Raw genomic sequence first — 16,206 nt, 5'->3', positions numbered from 1 at the left:
AGGACAGTTGATAATATGCTCAGGATTTATCAACCTTAGCTGTGGTAGGGTAGAATGAAATTCAATAAGGACAATGCAAAGTACTTCACTTAGGAAGGAACAATCAGTTTCACACACATAAAATGGGAAGTGACTATCTAGAAAGGAGTACTGTAGAAAGTGATCTAGGGGTCATAGTGGACCACAAGCTAAATATGAGTCAACAGTGTGACACTTTGGCGAAAAAAAAAAGCAAACATAATTCTGGGATGTATTAATGTGAATGTTGTAAGAAAGACATGAAAAGTAATTCTTCCCCTGTACTCTGCCCTGATTAGGCCTCATCTGGAGTACTCTGTCCAGTTCTGGATGTCACATTTCAGGAAAGCAGGCTTATTGGGTAGCAGGTTTAAAACTAATAAAAGAAAGTTGTTCTTCACACAGTGCATAGTCAACCTGTGGAACTCCTTGCCAGAGGAGGCTGTGAAGGCTAGGACTATAACAGAGTTTAAAGAGAAGCTAGATAATTTCATGGAGGTTAGGTCCATAAAAGGCTATTAGCCAGGGGATAGAAATGATGTCCCTGGCCTCTGTTTGTCAGAGGCTAGAGATGGATGGCACGAGACAAATCGCTTAATCATTGTCTTCGGTCCAACCCCTCTGGGGCACCTGGTACTGGCCACTATCGGCAGACAGGCTACTGGGCTAGATGGACCGTTGGTCTGATCCAGTACGGCCATTCTTATGTTCTTATATGTTAAGTTCTCATGCTTTTAAATATGTGGACATGTTGGAGAAGGTCTAGCGAAGAGCAATAAGAATGATTAAAGGTGTAGAAAACCTATGAAAAAAGATTGAAAAAATTGTATAGTTGTATAGTCTGGAAAAGAGAAGACTGAGAGTGGACATAACAACTTTCAATAATTTTGAAATAATGGATGGCTTATTCCGACTACTATAAACCTTATTCTATGAAAAATAATGCCTATTCCAAAATAGCTATTTCGGAATAAGGTGTGTGTAGAAGCTCCATTTCTGCTGTTTCGAAATAACCCCTCACAAGGGCCATTCTAAGTTATTCCTCCTGGGGCTCTAAATCGAGATAGCACGTCTACATTAGGGAAACCTGCCTTGGACTAATTTTGAGGCTTCCCTGCAGTGTAGACATGCTATTTCAAAATAAGGTATTTTGGAATAACTATTCTGGAATAGCTTATTCCAAAATAATTGTGCAGTGTAGATGTATCCACATGACACACAAAAATTCTGTGTTCATTTCCAGTTTTGGACTTTTTTGAGTTTATTGTATTACCCTTTGGATTAATTCATACAGGGGCCAGATTCCAGAGGCTGATCAATCAATGATTATCTGAGTTCTGGGACTTTTTTCTCCGCCACATAGATGATATTGTTATATTTAGCAGCACATTAGTGGGACATAAAACACATGCAAGAAAGGTATTGAAAAGCCTCAGGGAGACAGGCCCTACAGTCAAGGTGTCAAAGTGTAGTAAGAGCTGCGAAAATCCTTCTTGGATTATGGGAGGAGTGGAGACCAAATCCACCCAGATCCCTGCAAAATAGAAGCTATTGTGAATTAGCCTGTCCACAAAACTAAAAAAAATACGGTCCATATTTTATAGGTCTGGCTAACTATTGTCAGAAATTTGTGAGAGGTTTCAGTGATATTGTTGCTCATCTCGGAAGTCTATAACAGAAAACTGATGGTCAGATGCCTGTTAAAAGGGTTTTGATACAGGGAAACACATACTATTAAAGACATCCATGTTGGCCAGTGCAGATGATTGCTCCTTTTCCCTGACACACAAAGTCTAAGAGAAGTGATACTTTGTGATCCTCATCTGCATAGTGATCCATGTTTACAATTATCTCTCTGTTATGGTAAATTTTCAATCTGTAGACAAAAAGAGTTTTATAATGTTTTATGTAATGTGCTTAACGGGTAGTATAAGAATAAATGTTAAACAACTATAACTCTGCCAGCTGCCCTTCTCTGGTTAGCAGGGAGGGAACAGTCTTCCATGCCCTTAATAAAGATGCATCAGACAGATTGGTTGTGTTGGTATCTGATGTCAAAGCACAAAGAGATCAGAAGGATCCTTGTGATTCAGCACGATCACACTGTTGCTCTTAGGAATAATTAGAATACAGATTGTGTTATAAAGAAAATATGATTGGATGATTAAAAGTTTGTACTAATAAAAGCTTTGTATTGTAACTAGGTTGATACCTTATTAAGGCAATTATATCCCTCATACTATGTGAAACAATTATGTAGTTCCTGAGTGTGGAATGTGAATGTTTGGAGAAAGATCACAACTTGTAGGCTCAGCAGTTTGAGTCCAGATGGTCAAAGAAGCTAGAAGACTCAGGGGCGCTAAGGTACAATCAGTTGGGCCCAATATAAGGCGGACTGGTGCAGGACATATAGACGGCCTTGGAATTAAGAGCAAGGACCCCTTTACAGATAAAAACTGGGAAGGATGCACTACCAAACTGATGCCAGATCACAAAGAAAAATGACTGCCAGATAAACAAATCTTAAACAGAACTGATGGTGATTGATGAAGAGCTGACACAGCAAAATGTATGGACCTGAATGGGAAAAAAGTCCTATAAAAGATGGGGCATCTTGCATGAATCTCCAGATCTCATCTTGTCAAGATTGGAGCATTGGTCCAGACTGAAAAGTCCTTGCTCTCCCCGCTCCTCACATTTAATGCACCTGGCCAGTGAGTAAGTATGAGCAACAAACTAGTAACTTTAAGCAACAATAAGATGGTTGTGAGTGTATGTATGTGTAAGTATGCATATAATAGAATGTTATGTTGTCAATAAATATGCTGGTTTGCCTTATCCCCATAAAAAGGATCTTGTGAAATTATTTCAAGTAACATATGTTAATATTTTCAATTTGGGGTGAGCCCTTTCCATGTGGTTTCTGTACATGGAATGTTACATCATTTACTCTCTCTGGCATCTCAGAGTGTCTACACTACAGCATTATTTCGAAATATCTTATTTCAAAATAGTTATTTTGAAATAGCTTATTTCGAAATAACGTGTCTAGACACAAAATGCATTTCGCAATAGTGTTTTGCTATTTCGAAATAGCACGTCCACGCTGATAGAACATTGAATCGCATTTAAGGCTGGCCGGAACCGGTTCTGGCAGGGCATCAGGTCAGGAGTTACCTTGTGTGGCTGCTGCCTGAGGCTATCTGAGACCTGTGCTTAAAGGGGCCACCCCCAGACAGCAGGTTCTAAGGTTTCCCTGCTTGCTTGCCTACCTCGCTGAGGGACAGCAAAGCATTTTTTTTCTCTGCATATTCTGGTTGCCCTCACTCGGGACACCACAGCACTCTGCAGCATGGAGCCGGAGCTGCCCCTGGGCACTCTGGTGCTTCTCCTGGACCTGTTGCTGTGAGCCTGGCAGCAGATTCTGCAAGCAGTAATAGTCTCCCTGGTGTGCCCAACTGGGGGATTGTGCCTCATTCCTCCCTCACGGCCTTCCACTTACCCCTCCCTAACCCCCCCTTCCTGCTGTACAATAAAAGACATGTGTTCATTACAACAAAGCTTCTTTATTGAACAAAACTGGGGTGAGGGAGGAATGAAACTGAGGTGATACTGGGGAAAGAAGGTGGGAGAGGGGAGGAGGGAGGGTGGGAGAGGGGTGGGAGAGGGGAGGGAGAAACCTGGGAGGAGGGAGCTGGCAGGGGGAGGTAAGGGGAGGAAGGGGGAGGAGAAGCTCGGGGTCAGAGTTGGGGTTCTCGCCGGCCCAACTGTATCCCAGCACCATGGGTGCGGAGGTCTCGGCATCCCTGGGGGTGTGGGGAGAGTGGGGAGGAAGAAGCAGGAGGAGGAGGAGGAGGAGCGGTAGCTGGGGAGGCAGCAGGAGGCAGCAAGCTCTGCCCCAGGGTCAATAATCACCTCGGGGGCACGGACCATCCTGCCCCCAAGATATGTTCCAAAGCATCAAAATAGGGTCTGGGGTCTGGGTCTGCCCCTGGTCGGGAGCTGCCCCCTGTGGCCCTGGCATATGCCTGCTGCAGCTCCTTTATTTTCATGCGTTTCACGTTGGAGGCATCCCCCCAAACCTGAATTAGGTCCCTGATCTCCACACTGGACCAGGCAGGTGCCCGCCTTTTCCAGCCCCTGGCAGGCCCTTGGGAGCTGGCAGACTGGTCTTGGGGAGCAGTGGAGGGCTGGCTGGCACTGGCTGCCTGGATCATGCTGGGGCCACTGGGTCAGGTGCAGTGACTGCTGGCAGGCTTGGAGCTGGCACAGGCACTGTGACCAGAGTCTACCCCTTTAAGGGCTCCGGGGGGGGGGGGGGGGAGGAGAGGAGTGGAGTTTTCTTGGTTGTGCCCAGAGTGATCACCAGGGCACCCTGGGAAGGCTGGAGGCCCCCTATTTCGAAATAAGTGTCTACACAGCACTTATTTCGAAATTGGCGCTATTCCTCATGGAATGAGGTTTACCAATTTCAAAATAAGCCCTCTGCTATTTCGATTTAATTTTGAAATAGCGGTTTGGCTGTGTAGATACTGGTAAAGTTATTTTGAAATAACGACTGTTATTTCGAAAAAACTTTGCTGTGTACACATATCCAAAGGGACCCTTCCATGTGTTCTGTGTTTTATGGTATTTTCAAGGGCTAATATCACAACCACATCATCTTTATCAAAGCTCTGTCACATACCTTTTCATCATAGCATGTTTTTTGTACATCTTGGATTTTTCAAGGTGATGCTGTACCAGCCCCATAATAGAGTTAGGGGTTAGGAATCAATGTCATCACCTCACAGGTCTCTGACCAGATCTAGAGGGTCTCTGACATTTCTTCCATACACAAAGTAGAACGACAGCAATCCTGATCATTCTTGGGGTACTTCTCTGTAAGTAATGAAGTAACGTGTCCCAGCCCCTTGCCTTCTGGTCTAAATATATTGCTAGCATGAATTTCAGTGTCCCATTAAATCTTCAACTAAACCTTTTGTGCCTAGTGATATAGAGCAGACTTTGTTTTACCCACACCTCTTCCACAATTCATAGAATATGTGGGATATTAAATATGGCCCTCAATTAGATAATATCTCTTTTGAGAAACTCACTGTATTAAATATAGAAAGAAGTTGTCACTGTTGCTGTTTCTATATTCGCTCATGCCCCCTTGGTACCTTGTAGCAAAGTCAGCCACCACCAACATATATTTTTATTCTATTTTTGGATGGCTTAGGGAATGGACTAATATTGTGTATGTAACTGCCTGGAATGCTTCCTAATTTTGAATAATAGTTGCAGTGAGACTTGCAGAGATCTAGTCTTTTTCTGCTTTTGGGACAAGTCACAGGACTTCCTTTATTCTAGACCAGGTTTTTTTTTCTGGTGCCTTTCAAATGTCCTCTGTATTCCTAGATATCCAAAGAATGGGCAATCGTGGGCCAAACTTAGAAACATTGCCCTGTACTTTTTAGGCACTAGGCAGTTTTTGTGGAATTCTCTGGAACCCTTGTTCTTAGCCGCTGGGGCTTCCTTGTATATCCTACCATCTTTCATAAAATACCTCCTGATATTATCCTCCGTATGGATAGTACTACATTGTTTTCTTAAAGATCTCTACGGAAGGGTTTATGTCCTTATCTTTAAGAAAGATTGCTTGTTTCTGGCTCTGGTTTTAAATATGCTTCAGTGAGAAGAGCTGATGCCCTGTCCCCCAGGAATGTGTTCCTGCCCTCCAGTGCAGGTAAGTTGTTCCCTTTGGAGCTTTCATTCAACACCCATTCTAGTGTCCACGTGCAAATCAGCAGCCCGACCAGTCACCTGCAGTGTCTGAGGAGTTTGTTTCCCATATGGAAGCCCTGAATTTGTCTGGGAATGCATCCATTTGGTTGTCTTGCTTGGTTACTTCCATCCTGTCTGTTAATATTACAACATGGAAACGTAAGAGTCTGTTCTGCAACAAGCTGACCCACCTCAACGCCCATGGACTTTAGTTTGAGTCAAGAAAACTCAGCATCTTATTCAAGACAGAAGAGGAGGAAACCGATTTTAAAAAGGAAACTAGAAACTGGGGTCTTCATCAAGAAATGGAGCCAGTCACTTGGCAGGTGCTGTCTGTGAAATGTTAGATCTCTGATATTTTGGGAAACTGTTCAAAGGTAATAAGTAACCTCTTGCTTAGAAATTTTTGGATGGTCTTCAGTGCAAACTCCTTTTTCCTCTCTCCAAGCATACTCATGGTTATTCAAATGGGGGAAATTCTAGCTGGGAGGTCTCAAAGATTTCCTGTTAACTTGTTGTCTTCTCCTGGGTTGTACAGTGCTAGGAGATGGGAGCTATCTTATCTGGTGGGGGAGGCAGCCCTTCCCTGGCTGGCCGACTATCTCCCTGTTGTGAGGTGAGGTAAAGCTTTATGAACATAAACTCATAATCATAATCCATGTACATATCTCATAATTAAGTTTAAAACACTACAAACTTACATTGAGTAAGGTATTTTATGAATTTGGAAACACAATTACATTACATAAAATCAGTTGATTCGCTTGCTTATTCCTTAGGGTTCAGACACCCCTTGTTTTTCCTGTCAGGTGTCTGGACCTTGGTTGTTACAAGAATAGGAGAGCATATTGTGATGATAAAAAAATTAGATCAAGGTGTGTGTGTGGGAGGGGAAATCACTGAATCCTGTTTAGACAAGGACAGCATGAGACAGTGTATCAGGAAATATGATTAGTGATAAATTATACTTATAAAAAGCCAGTAATCCCTATATGGGTTCAACCGCTCACCTGTTTATTAGGAAAAACAGGATGCATGTTTGCAGAGGCAGTCCCAGATTTCTTCCAGCATGTTAATCTTCAAAAAGATCACAGCCTAATCTAGCCCTAACAACTAGGAATGAATAGGCTGTATTTAATAAAGGTCAAATTGGAAAGCATCAAGGGTCTAAAGATCAATACTGGGTTTGAAATGATTATGAGGATTATGGTGTGGAAGTCAGTAACGTAATATTGGTCTCTACAAAAGCAGATTTTGGAGGAATGTGAAATGAAGAAGTATTGCTAAATCATGACAAATGCATGGTGGAAATATGGATTGTTATGGAGGTTACGATCAAAAGTTGATTCAATAAAATCCCCAAAGCAAAAAGAGTAGCACCCCAATGTTTCTGTAAGAAATTGAAAACAAGATAAGTGAATTTAATGAAGGGCATTAAATACAAAGAGATGGAGAAAAATTTGGAGAACAGTACAAATAAGCAGGTAAGTAATATCTAAGCAGGTATAAGTAATAACTAAGTAGATAAAGCTAGGAAGGGCAATAAAAATGACAAGTGGCTAATTAAAAAAAATCCCAAATAAAAATAAAGGACCAACTCAGTTCTGGTATAAGTGGATGCAACTCTGCTGAAATCACTGAATTTGGTCCAAGAGATTTTTTTCAACTAGGTACACAATGGACATTGGGTAGAAGAATGCTTGGCCTGTCTAAAATTGATCACAGAGAAGCTATACTAAAGGTAAGGAAATAGCAAATTACTAAAGTATATCTTAAAAATCTAAGTATATCCTAAAAATCCAGCTATTCTCTACCTGTCCTTGATCTGTGCTGCTCTCTGGAATTGGTCAGCTGGTCTGGCTCCAGGGGAATCCATGCAATACCCCCACCCAAAGCAATGGCTCTATAATCTGAACCTCTTCACCCTAGCCCCAGCCTGGAGCTCCCTCATGCAGTCAACCCATTCTGAACCCCAACCCATTGGCCCCAGTCCAGTGAAAGTGAGTGAGTATGTGGGAGAGTGAGACAGAAGAAGTGGGAAATGTAAAATGTGTGGGGGCAGGGCCTCAAAGAAGGGGTAGAGGTAGAGGTTTGGTTCTGTGTGAGTAGAAAGTTGGCAACTCTACTGTTTTGATATATTCTAATAAACTGGAATGTGCATTTATGGCAGGTGTTCTTTAGACAAGAGTCTAAACTAGTTTTCTTAACAGAAAAATCATACTATCATGGTGAGTGAGTGAGAGAGAGAGAGAGAGAGAGAGAGAAAGGATATTCAACATACAGTTGTTATTAACCATTATCTTTTATTAGACCTCACAGAGGTGTAAACTATACATACAAATACATTAGAAAGATACCCTCTTACAGTAATGCTTCACATTTTGGACCTGATACCAAGAGGGTTGCAAATATTTCAGTACATTCTACAAACCTAAGGGTGCATTAGCCTTTATGTATACAGAATGACAGAGCCCTTTACTGAAATCAAAGTAGATAAAAGTAAAAATCAGTCAGCTAGCTCTTTCAACCTTTGGACCTACCATAATGCATATAAAAGCCTTTAGAAGCATGGATACACTATTATTTATGGAACAATGTTTACTGAGTTAGACAGTTTGTAGAGAGAGGGGAAGAAAATGGCTAAAATGGCATTGCATGAACTGCAACCTAGCAAGAATCTTTAATTAGCTTTTATATTTGTCCATATTAAAAGCTCCTTTTGTTGGACTTGGTGTTTACTAGAAAGCCTATCAGTGCTAAATGGGGAGAATAGTGCAACAAATGATATTGTTGAGGTATTTGGGGGTGGGCAGGTTCTGCAACACAGTGATGTTACATACATAGTATGAAATATTACTTGTCATCAAGTAGTGACATTGCATTATGTGTAAGCATGGGATAACAAAAAAGAATGAATCCAGTTAGAGGAAGTTTGTGGGGTTGAAAGTGAACATATAACACTCATCACTGTTGGGTATAATGATTTGTACTGTTACAACTAGCATTATTCAGTAGTGATAATCAGAAATTCAAGTGTCCACATTCATGCCTGCATCATGTAAACTCAGGCTTTAGTCAGGATATCAATTAAAGTCTAACAATGAATAAAAGACATGTCAGTTATATTTCTCTGTAGAAAAAGTGGCCTCCTTAGTTCTAAGTGCTATTAATCTCAGCATTTAGCACATCTGGGTGGCCATACAGACAGCTAGGGAGGCAGAAAGAGTGCACATGATTTGAATAGCAATGACAAGATGGCTAGTGGTACTGCTTCCATATTTTAACTTGTTTCATAAAATCATGAGGCTTTATGCTAGCAGTGTGTTTAATGCACAACCTTAAAGGCTAGTAGGACTATGTAAAAGAGAAACACCACACTGTAATGATAACAACATAATGCATCTGACAGCCAGTGAGTGAATTCTGTGTGAGGGAAAGCACATTCCGAATGCTATGATATATTTCATCAGGCCACCTTATAGCTCTTGTTTGATTGCACTGAGTTTAATCAGATAACCATTGTGATTTATTATAAATACATCACAATCATTCTTGGCTCTTTTGCTGCACTCCTATATATGTCAATTGTACAAGTTCTTCAGGAGCAGTCATAAATCAAAGTATACATTGTTTTCATTCACTGAGCAATATTAGGTAGCTTGCAGATTATCTGTTTTAAGCAAGCTTCTCATTTTGTGGAAATAATGCCAAACCTATGATTCATGGGCAATACAAATATTTATGGTGATCTGAAGGTTTAATTTATTACAGTAAAGGACCAAATAATTAATGATAAAATTCACTCCAGTCTACTTAGCTAGCATGAAGTCACAGTGCCACGTAAACCCACAACAAAAGTTCTTAAATGATGTGTGGGCCCCTATTCTGGGCCTATGCATGCGGAGCAAATATAGCCTATAATAGCAAAGTGTGATTAATAAATTACAGGTAATGGAACACTTATTTACATTTTAAAACTCTAAGACCAATATCCCATTATCAGACATAAATTTGATGCAAAAAATAGCTCTAATTATATTTTTTTCTGGATACATTTTTCTTTAATTCCAAAGTGTATTAAGCATGGCATTCATTTTAAAGTGTTACCAAGATCTAAATTCTTTCAGGTTTGCATTTGTTTTGTTCTGACATGGGGGTAATAAGATTATATTATTGAATTAGCATAAAATACACTGATTTTTTATCATATTTTATCAACTATTGCTTAACCAAAGCAAAGTGTGAAACCAAGTGAACCTCTTTCTTAACTGGATTGATGTTGTATATTTGTTAGTAAAATCTTTCAATCAAATACTGTGGAGAGGTTTTACATAGATGAAGATTTTTACAAGCACGTGTAGTGTATGCTTCTGGGAAAGAGTGGTAAGCAGCAGAAATATCATATTAGTCATGATCAAAATATGATTAAAGAATAGACACAGATTAGAAATGGATACATTAAAAGTAAAGATACATTGAGCTACATTTTACCTATCATCAAATTATTGTACATCAATTAAGTTTGGCCAGAAGAAAAAGTCTTCTTCACTCTGAATATTTGTCAGGCTGATTGGAAGGTATGAAGTCTTAAATTCATTTATAAATCTCCTTTAGTTGACATAGGTGTAATTCAGATGGCACTATGTGACTCACATCTAAACTCTCTTCAGTTTGATACTATGTCAAGAAGACTTACATTTAATAATTTTTCATAGAAAAGCTATGTAATGAAGGGTGAAATGAAAGATGATACTTAGGCCAATATTTTCAAAACTGGGTGCCTAAAGTTAGGGTCTTAAATCCATACTTAGGCACTGAAATAGGTTTGCCTGAGTTTTCAATGTGGTCTGTTAGGTTTACAACATTTTTGCAAATCTGGCCATCTGTTTACATAGTTAATATAGATGTTGGAGCTAATTTAGCCACTCATATTTTAAAATCTTGTCCTGAAGTTATAATAGACCTTGCAAGGAATTCACGAGAAAAATATGTAAGAAGCAGAGAATACAAATTTAATATGTTGTAGGTCAAATTTCACTGCAGATTTTTTAAAAAGCACAATATACACCCTTTATGCAACTGGTATGAGACTTCCTAATGTAATGTAAGCATCAGGGAGGTCCTTGTTTTTGTTTCTGTTAAACTGGTATCTATACTGTACTATATGTAATCAAGTTTCAGATATTATAACCTCCTTCATGTAAAAATCAAACAAAAGATGTGTATATATCTATATCAGATATTGTGTTGGACAATGATAGTCCTGTAAAATATTACAATGCTGTGACAAGCAAAATGTGTAGTGTAGAATTAAGATGAACAAAAATTGCATTTATGATTTTTTCCTATTTGAAGATAGAACTTTGATCCATTTATCTATCTTTATTGTATTTCCACAGGTAAAATGGATAATTTCTGTGGAATCTTGCCAGAGCAGATTTAGACTTTTTTAAAATTTGTGACAAAAATCCTCTTAAAAAAACAAAACTGTGATGCAAAGGCATTTTAGCTAGTTTTACCATTTGATAAAATAACAATGGAGAAGTCTGTTTGTGTGAAACTTTGGCATCTTGAAAGTTTGTTTGAATTGAAGAAATGTTCTTAAGAGAGTAACCAGCTGTACAGATTGAGTCCCTAATAAATTATCACAGTTCTCTTTCAGACTAAAAAATAACTTTAAAATAATTTTAAATAGACGGATTATAACTTCATCAGAACATAAGTATTCTAGCCTAAAGGTTCAAAGAATCTCTGGGTTTAACTTACTAACTCTCATTCAAAAAGTAGTAAAACAATTAACTGTCATTTTTTGCACATTAAATTGTCCATAGTTGACTATAAAACGTTAAAAAAAATTCACAGACTGTTAGCCATATCTTTCAACTCTTTCTCACAACTCAGTATTGTTCAGTATTAGAAGATAACCCGGTTTTTATTGGCGATACTTTTTCTTCATTTCCCACCATAATCATAGACATTGCTTACATTACTTTCTGTACAAGCAAAAACCATATTGAATTGCTTGGGGCTAATAGTGGAGGATTGGGGCCCAGGCAGTAGAAATAGTGAGTGTTAATTATTCCCCTGAATTAGAACCTGAACTATATCCATTGTCACTGACTATAAGCAGCACTCACCATTGATTTCAATGACATGGAGCCTTCTGTTGACTTCATTGGGCTTTGAATCCTATTCAGGGTCTCCTGACTCTAATGTTTTCCTTCATCTGTAATACGCACTTGGAATAAAATATTGATAATTGTATTGTGTTTGAAAGCCCTTACCCGGCTCAATCCCAATAGTTCAGTTGATTTCTTCATGACTTTTTTGTGATTAAAAATTGAAGTTATGGCTAAACATATTTCTATTTCAATAAGTTTATCTATATAATTGTCATTTTTATACTTTAAAAAAATATGTATAAGCTTTCTTTTATATTTTAGTCAAGTACTTTCTAAAACAAAACAATAGCACCACTTTGGCATTATAGGCCAAATGCGTAAAAGGTAAAGCAAATTGCAACATATTCTTTTCTGAATTTGATTTATAATGCACTTGCTTGTTGAAACTGAGGGCCATTGAGCCATTGTACTTGGTATAGCAGAGGCTTCACGCATATATTCATACATGCCAACCATCAACAGAAGGGGCAATCTGAAAATAGCTACTGCTTATGAATGAAATTCACTCTTGCTTAAGGCCTATAAATAATGTATGGGCCACTTAAGTCTTACAGACACATCTCAGTTGCGTGTTCTCTGGCATTGTTCTCGGATCATGGTTATTATTTATGCCATAATCCAAATAATAATAATTAATAAGCATTGTTCAGGCCCTCCTCATAAGTGTGAATTTCACTCTATGGCTACGTCTACACTACGACTTTTGCCACATTGCTTTCAATAGGTGAAAAATGGAGCCCCCTTTGCCTAGTTAGTTAATCGACAGCGAGGTTTAATTTTCTCTTCTCTTTTAAACTTCAGTGAAATTCTATGTAGTAATGGAAAGTCTTATTTTGTATAATATTCTAGTGTCAGGATATTTGCTTATATTTAGTAATTTAAATTTAGCACTTTAAAATTTACTGAGGGATGTAGAATGGACAGCTGTCCGGAGGCAGGGAGTGGAACTATGTTGCAAACATGGAAGGGGTATACCATCATCATGTGTACTACTTCCCCTATTGGATTATTTTGGTGCTCCCTCTGCAACAGTGTCGGTTCCACATCACTCGTTATTAAAGAGCGGTTCTAGCCTTGTATCAGAGAGTGACGTAGCTTGGTCCTGTGAAATGGCAGCAATTACAAACATGGAATCTTTTTCCTCCATCATCAAGGTATCTGGGCGTGTAAAAATACAAAGTTACAGTCTGAAGAACTGCACTGTTCACCTCTCCCTGCGGATTGTTCCTCCTGTTGTTTATAACTGATGATCAGGTTAGCTTTTTTGATTTACAGAAGGATGCTGCAATATAATTAACACTCAGTTTAGTCACATAGGCATGTGGGAAGAAATAAAACAGAGTATGATTAACCTCCTGTTATATAAGAGCAGAATGCTAATGTTTCCTAAGAATGTATGGCCTAATCCTACCAATTGAAGACTGTTGAAGTTTTTCACTTTACCTCAGTGAGTCTGAGTGTATGCCTGTGTTCAGAAATACAGCTGCTGTATTCATGTGTAGAGCCCTACATAGATACCAAATTTGTATCTGCATTCATATGTGCAAAATTGAGTGCAGATATCCACATGCACATCCACGGATGTGGATATCTGTGAATATAAAGCAGATAGTCGCAAATTTGCAGGGTTCTAGAGACAAAATTTGTATCCACATCCATATCTGCAAAAATGAGCCATGGATGTAGATATCCATGTATACCACAGATATCCACATATATTCATGTGTTAATATAAACACTATAATTCACATCTCAAAAAGGAAACTACTGGAACTTTACATCTTTATTTTTATTTGAAAGTGAGAAACAATTCTGAAATAAGACTCTAAAGCACTGAGTTAATCTTTAAAAAAAGTACTTGTGTTTTTTTTAAAACCTACTTTATTTTATTTCATCTTTGGCTTTGCTTTCTATCTTTGCTTTTACCTTTTACAGTTTTGGCCAGACCCTTTCATATAACAGATTACAAAATAGCACCATTGTACTATAAAAGAGAATTGTACATACTGTTTGATATACGTGTATTATTGATATGCTAAATTTTACATACTGCATTATATGGAGGAAAAAAGTTATTTATATTGTTGCAAAACAATTTGTTACCTGGAGGAATCACTGAGGCTCTAACAGCCTACATATGCTTTAACTGCTTCTAACAATCATTTGCCTCACAAGTTGCAACTATTTGCATCTTAGCGAGATGGGGGGAAATAAAGCTATGTCTTAAATGTATTTAACCCATATGCTGTCAAAATGCCACAGATGGAATTAATCGGTGTGTAAAAGTTGTGTTACTTTACTGTTGCTGCTACTGGGAATACCAGACTGTGCAAATATGAAAGGGGTTAGACAAACAAAGTTATCAGACACTGTAAAACAAACAGCCTGTTCTTATATAGAAGTGCAAAAAAAAAAAAAACAAAAAAAACAAAAAACCCTAAACAAAACCAAACCCCAACTCTGAGCCAAGGCTGACAAATGACTCAGTGGCCAGGGTTCATAGGTTAATTTAGTGCAATTGGATCCATCAAAGGCCCATAAATTTGTAGGCTTTTGAGGGGCACAGGATTTTAAGAGTTTTCATGCAGGACGTTTATAATGAGAATCAAGCAGCATTGTACCAACCTCAGAATATTTTTAGCACGGGGTTGGCTTATAACATTCTGCTCTCTAAAGACTTGATGTTGGAATGTTTACTTGCATTGTTCATTGGGAGAATGCCCATTGGTTGAGATTTCATCAAGCTTATTAAACTATATATTTTTAAGTATTCCAATGTTTAACAAATAATTTATTTACAGTGAAGTATCCTGCAGATGGCACATTCATTCTTCATTCTTGTGGATGGCATTTTCTTACATTCTGTAGTTTCTGTTTCCTGTGTTCCCTCGACTTGTATTCTTCAAATGCACTTCCTGAAAGTTTAAAAGTATATTTTAATTAGTTTTTAATCTGAGATATGGTTATCTGAAAAACTTGTGTAGATGGAACTGGAGATTAGGAATCAAACTCTTCTCTTCATAAATAAACAACAAATGGTCTGGTAGCACTTTATAGACTAACAAAACATGTAGATGTTAGTCTATAAAGTGCTACCAGACTATTTTTTTTCTGTAACAGACTAACTTGGCTATCCCTTGAAGCTTCTCTTCATGTCACTGGTTCTGACCATGACTCTTTACGCAGCCTTGGGCAAGTCAGTCATGCAATATTTACCTTTGAGAGGCATTGTGGGGATTAATGAATACTTGTAGAATAATCTGAAGATTTAAATCCCTAGAGTCTATGCAGTAGGGCATACTTAAATGTGGATGGTTTCCATAAGATGTTTTCTTTCACCAATACAGAGATAAAGACACAGATATCCTAAATGCAGGTATTATTAGAGTTCACCAACACATACAGCATTGGATCCTGTGGTACCCTTGCACCCAGAACTCCCAGTGCTCCTAACATCAGCACTTTGATCATTCTTATCAGAACAAAAATTACATCCAATTATTTATCCAATTTGATTTGTTATCTTGTGCCAATACTCCTACATGTGCTGACAGTCTTACCAGATAGACGTTGGCAATCAAGAGATCACACCAATGATTAGCTCAATGAAATAATTCACTCTCCTTAATCAAATATTACTACTTAATGTCACTAATAAATAGTTGCTTCATATACCTTGACCACATGGGTAGATACATTTAGATATGATTTGAATCCTCTATAAATTCAGGTCACATTTGCAGGTTCCTTGTGTAGCCTGATCTATAGATTATGTACTGATTATATTGATTATTTAGGAATTACTAGTTATCACTTTGAGAACTGATGGGCTCTTGTCCCAAGATCAAGCTCAGTGCTATTAAAAATTATGATATAGTTGGGGACCCCAATGTGCACAGCTTGTAGAACAACCTGAAATGTTAGCCATCATCTTTCTCATCACCATCACCCTCCTCCTCATCACCAGTGGCCATCCTTCTAATACCTTCTAAAGATTACATCTCTTTCTCCTACTGTGTATTGGCTGGGATTCACTTTTATAATATGTTATGCTGATACCACTGTATCTGAAGCATATTCAATAGGGTTTCCCCTCTTTTTTTCTCACATGTAGATCCTCACTTTATTACTGGTTGAGTGTTCTTCTCTTATAGGGTGGTATATCAATGATCTCACCTTAGTATCATAATTATCAACTGTCAATTATCATAGCCTCCTCTGGTTAGGTATGCTGATG

The 16,206-nt window shown here is 38.3% G+C and overlaps 1 protein-coding gene and 1 long non-coding RNA gene across 3 annotated transcripts in view; one reads left to right on the top strand and one right to left on the bottom strand.

The window, feature by feature from the left end:
• The window catches only part of LOC142830938 (uncharacterized), an 85,949-nt gene that overhangs the window by 14,634 nt on the left and 55,109 nt on the right, over positions 1 to 16,206 (top strand). The window lies entirely within an intron of this gene.
• IGF1 (insulin like growth factor 1) overlaps positions 13,744 to 16,206 on the bottom strand; it is an 80,202-nt gene continuing 77,739 nt past the window's right edge. Inside the window, exon 4 of one of the 2 annotated variants that reach the window (XM_075906390.1) lies at positions 13,744 to 14,884. In XM_075906390.1, the coding sequence (XP_075762505.1) occupies positions 14,825 to 14,884 (60 nt within the window). In that variant the 3' untranslated portion in view covers positions 13,744 to 14,824. 2 annotated transcript variants of the gene reach the window in all.

The sequence above is a fragment of the Pelodiscus sinensis genome, chromosome 1 (assembly GCF_049634645.1).
Source record: "Pelodiscus sinensis isolate JC-2024 chromosome 1, ASM4963464v1, whole genome shotgun sequence".
Classification (NCBI taxonomy): Eukaryota; Metazoa; Chordata; order Testudines; family Trionychidae; genus Pelodiscus; species Pelodiscus sinensis.
This window is presented reverse-complemented; position numbering and strand designations above follow the sequence as displayed.